Source organism: Heliconius melpomene, chromosome 15 (assembly GCF_056956725.1).
Source record: "Heliconius melpomene rosina isolate 202511_hmr_F chromosome 15, ASM5695672v1, whole genome shotgun sequence".
Classification (NCBI taxonomy): domain Eukaryota; kingdom Metazoa; phylum Arthropoda; class Insecta; order Lepidoptera; family Nymphalidae; genus Heliconius; species Heliconius melpomene.
In genome coordinates this window covers 5,850,448-5,854,851 of record NC_140403.1, presented here as the reverse complement: position 1 = coordinate 5,854,851, position 4,404 = coordinate 5,850,448, and the positions used below count along the sequence as shown (strand labels likewise).

The 4,404-nt window shown below is 34.1% G+C and overlaps 1 protein-coding gene across 1 annotated transcript; it reads left to right on the top strand.

Moving 5' to 3' along the window:
• The first annotated feature begins 962 nt into the window (after positions 1–962).
• LOC146531471 (uncharacterized) lies at positions 963–4,090 on the top strand. The gene is made up of 7 exons (XM_085198127.1): positions 963–1,130; positions 1,318–1,478; positions 1,567–2,287; positions 2,441–2,716; positions 2,840–3,008; positions 3,203–3,399; positions 3,471–4,090. The coding sequence occupies exons 1-7, from the start codon at positions 1,055–1,057 to the stop codon at positions 3,860–3,862; spliced, it is 1,992 nt and encodes a 663-aa protein (XP_085054253.1). The 5' UTR covers positions 963–1,054; the 3' UTR covers positions 3,863–4,090.
• Positions 4,091–4,404: the final 314 nt, after the last annotated feature.

Below are 4,404 nucleotides of genomic sequence, written 5' to 3'. Positions count from 1 at the left end.
GTCAGTGGCGTGCCATTAGAGAGGCCTATGTCCAGCAGTGGACGAGGACAGGCTGATGATGATGATGATGATGATGATTCAATTAGTTAATATTTCAGTACAGAATCGAGAAAAACATAGCCCACCAAACCATTTTATTTCCATTTCTAAACAAACCTTTGGCTATCAATCTCTGTTGACGAAATTTATGTAAAACCAATGCTGCAAATAAAGAACGGCGCGGTAAATCCACGTGACACAATTAGTGCGTGCCCTGACGCGAAGCGCTTTGTTATTTCCTATTGGAACCGTCCCCAGCGAGCTTTGTGAATTGTAGCTAATCTTTCTAACGTAATACAATTATTTTTTAAATCTATGTATTTGTGTTTCTGTGAAATATGTAAAAAATAATTAACTGAAATTAAATAAAACCAGCTTCGCGCTGTGTATCGCACACCTCAGGTTAGGCAGAGGGAACCTAGTGCTAAAACATTCCTTTACCCACTTTCCGACGAATTCCTGAAGGCCATTGCGTGTTGAGTGGGACCCCAACACCACGTACGCTTGTTTGTACGCTTTGCACCACGCTCGACACCAGAGCGAAAAAATAAAAATTAATATTAATTTTTTTTTGAGTGGGGATCGAATTCACAACCACTCGCGTTTACAAAATTTCACAACCCCATCAACATTTATACAGACTTTGTTCACCATATAAGTTTAACTCTTAATGAGTTAATTTTGTATTATGAACACCTTAAGATTTTCTTTCATTGCACTGATTTCTATTGCCTTTCTAATATTTTTTTCTATGAAATAATCAAATTTGTCACTACCTTTAGCTGTTATCACATTAAAACGATTAATTTAATAACGAGCCCTATAGTTGTATTGCGTCACTCAATTAACAAATACCCACAAACAGATTCAATCCATTAATTGACAATTAGTTAGTCAAGAGATAATGATTTACTAATGTCCTTAATAAGTTAACAAGAAAGGGGAGTTAATAGATTCAGTTTCTTCAGTCAATATTATATTTGAATCTTTGTTTCGTTGCATTTGTCAAACAACCATGGGGCGGCACACACGTGGAACGAGCTTTATTTTTATATGGATTAATATAATATTCGTCGCTGCTGTTAGAAAAGGTACATACGTTTTTTTTATTGAATGCGCTTGTTACTATTCGCGTCATTCAATTTTCATTCAAGTTAAGTAAATTACTGGGTATGTGTAAAAGTTATCGTATTATTGTACTCCAGTTTGTTTTTTTATTACAATTTTATTTTTAAGAACGCTAAAGAAAATATAACCGTTCGATGATTTTTATTTCAGATATATGTGAAAGATGTATCCCAATAGAAGATTGCCCGATGTTTGCTCATATGAAAAAACAAGACCAACAAATGTGGTTGGAGCAAGTTCCTTGTGACGATGCACAATATAATGGAAGATCACCAGTTTATGGATTTTCTTCAGTAGCTAAAGGAGATTATGTAAATTATAATTATGAACTCTCTTACAAAATAATTATTATTCCACTTAATTTTTTTTGATTTAAATATTTTGTTATAATTATTATAGATATGCTGTCCAAATTCCAACATTTGGGGAATTGAGCATGGACATGGAAATAAAAATAAACCGCCACAAGTGCCAATAAGGCCTAACGATAATAATGGTCAGGGTAATTTTCAAAATCCCAATAATCAAAATCCTAACTTACAAGATAACTATGGCAATCAAATAAGACCAATTGGCCCTAATTATGGGAACCAACAACTGAGACCAGGTCAAGTGAACAATCAAAACAACTTTAATAAACCTCAACCAGGAAGCATCAATCAAAATATTTATGATCAACAAACTATTCATCCAGGTGTTCAAAATCCCTTTGCACAACAACCTAATAATCATGTAAATCCCGGTGTAAACGACAATCCGGTGAATCCACAGGGTGTACCAAATATATATGGAAATCCAACTGGCGGGCTTTATAATACACAACAAAATCCAAATAACCCTCAGTATCCTAGTAATGGAGGCGTGATGAATCCAGGTCAAGGATATCCAAATAATCAAAATCCTGTTCAAGTCGGAGCTGCACCTGGACAAAATCCTTATGGGCAAGTACCAAACCAATATCCTCAGACGCAGCAACCGAATCCTTATTTAAATAATGGTAACGGCAACGGATTTGGTGGGGGAAATGCTGTTCAACAGTGTCCAGTACGGACGAGCGTTCCTCCTGATCCCGCATCAGGATGTTGTGGACAAGATATGTCAGACAGCGACAGAATAACAGGTATTAAGCTTAAACTATTACTTATAATACAACACTTGTCATGCAGCGTTCCATAGTTTATTTATCTTTTATTTTCCATTAATTGGCTGGCATATATCTATATTAACATTCTCTAATATTCTCTAACTAACCGTACTAATTTCTTCCATACAGATTTGCAAAGTATTCTTAATATGTACGCACGTCCTAAGCAACAAAGTTGGCCACCACAAAGCTATCCCCAGCAACAAAATTATCCACAGCAGAATTATCCACAGCAGAATTATCCACAACAGAATTATCCACAACAGAATTATCCACAACAGAATTATCCACAGCAGAATTATCCACAGCAAAATTATCCACCAAACAACTCTTTCTATCCCCATAGAGGCAAACGTTCCGCTGAAAATATCACAGACGATTCAGTACTTGATGACAGAATTGCAGGTAATTATTTATTTATTTATTAAGGGGGTAAATCTTGTTATTACATTTATGTGTATTTTATATTTAGACCGATATGTCACTTTTATTTTTATTTCTCTCTATTAAATTGTCATCTTATTACAGGCGGTAAAGAGACTGAATTAGATCAGTTCCCCTGGACGGTGCTTTTAAAAGTTACTTTCGACTATGGTGATAGGCAGGCATCGTTTAGCTGCGGTGGGTCTTTAATAAGTCCTAAATATATACTAACAGCGGGTCATTGCGTGTTTGAAGCGGGTGCTAAAATAGCTGAGTGAGTAAATAATAATTATTTTTGCGATTTTTATAGTAAACTTATAATTACATTAAAATTTTAAAAAATATATATTTTTGAAATATAATGTAGTTACCAATAAAATAAATGAAAAGGAACATAAAAAAGTAATTAAACAAATATTTATTATAATGATCTACAACACGTATTTATCTGTATTTCTTTATTTTCAGTATAGAGATTACACTCGCTGAATATGACAAAAGATCGTTTCCCAGAGACTGTAAGGCAGTAATGGGTCAAGGCAAGCAATGCGTAGATAACGTTGTGATGCATGCAGAAGATATCATACATCATCCACAATATGATGATGAACGCCTTCGTAACGACATAGCACTCATCAGACTCCACGGTTATGCTCCATATACAAGTAAGATACAATAAAAAAAATATTTAGAAGATTTTAAGTTCAAATTAATGTCATTTTTCTCTTTATTGCAGGATTCATTCGATCAATATGTCTTCCACCTGTCGACATAGATAGCCCAGAATTTTCCAACCTACCCCTAGCCGTGGCGGGTTGGGGTCGCAATGGTCCATATGTCACTGACATCAAGCAATCGACTGTCGTTCGCTTAGTACCGCATGACGACTGCCAGAAGTCATATCCACATTTGACTAAATCCCATTTATGTGCAGCAGGACGTACTGGTGAAGACACTTGCAAAGGTGATTCCGGAGGACCACTGATGATGTTGTATAGAACTAGTTATTATATCATTGGAGTTGTAAGTGGAAAGAGAGCTGATAGCCCGTGTGGTACGTCAGTGCCGTCACTTTATACAAACGTGTTCCAATATGTACAATGGATTAGAAGTAACATAAGAGATTAGAAAAATCCAAAAATGATTTAAAGAAAATGTAATATAGTTTCTTCTGATAGTATTCGTCCATATTATGTAGAAAAATTTAGTTGCGCCTAAATGAAAATTATTTATTTATGGAATTTAGTGAAATGTCGATAATTACTTTACAACGACCACCACCACCACAATTGACTTGTCGTTTAATATAAAATATTATACAAGAAATAATAACATAATAAAGTGTTACATGTTATATTTAAGAAGTTTCATTTTTTTATGACCCAGGGTACAAAATATAATGTTTTTCCATAATATAGACATTTAAGTGTAAAGTTAAATAATATTTGCGTATTAAACTTTTTATTTTAATGTCAAATTACATAGACATAATGTGCTGAACTACTAAATTTATTTTCTTTATAACCAGGACAGATAAAAGAAATTATTTATAAATAAATAATTTCTCACGTTGCCCTTAGTTAAATTTGAATCACTAACAGTTTCTATTGGTGAGACATGTGTTACTACCATGACATCTATAGGACAATATTTATCTTATAATCTATTTC

Excerpts from the sequence above, each read along its gene's own strand:
- LOC146531471 (XM_085198127.1), top strand. The coding sequence starts at position 1,055 with ATGGGGCGGCACACACGTGGAACGAGCTTTATTTTTATATGGATTAAT. Across the intron at positions 1,479-1,566 it reads CAGTAGCTAAAGGAGATTAT|ATATGCTGTCCAAATTCCAA; the intron begins GTAAATTATAAT and ends TAATTATTATAG. Across the intron at positions 3,009-3,202 it reads GCGGGTGCTAAAATAGCTGA|TATAGAGATTACACTCGCTG; the intron begins GTGAGTAAATAA and ends CTTTATTTTCAG.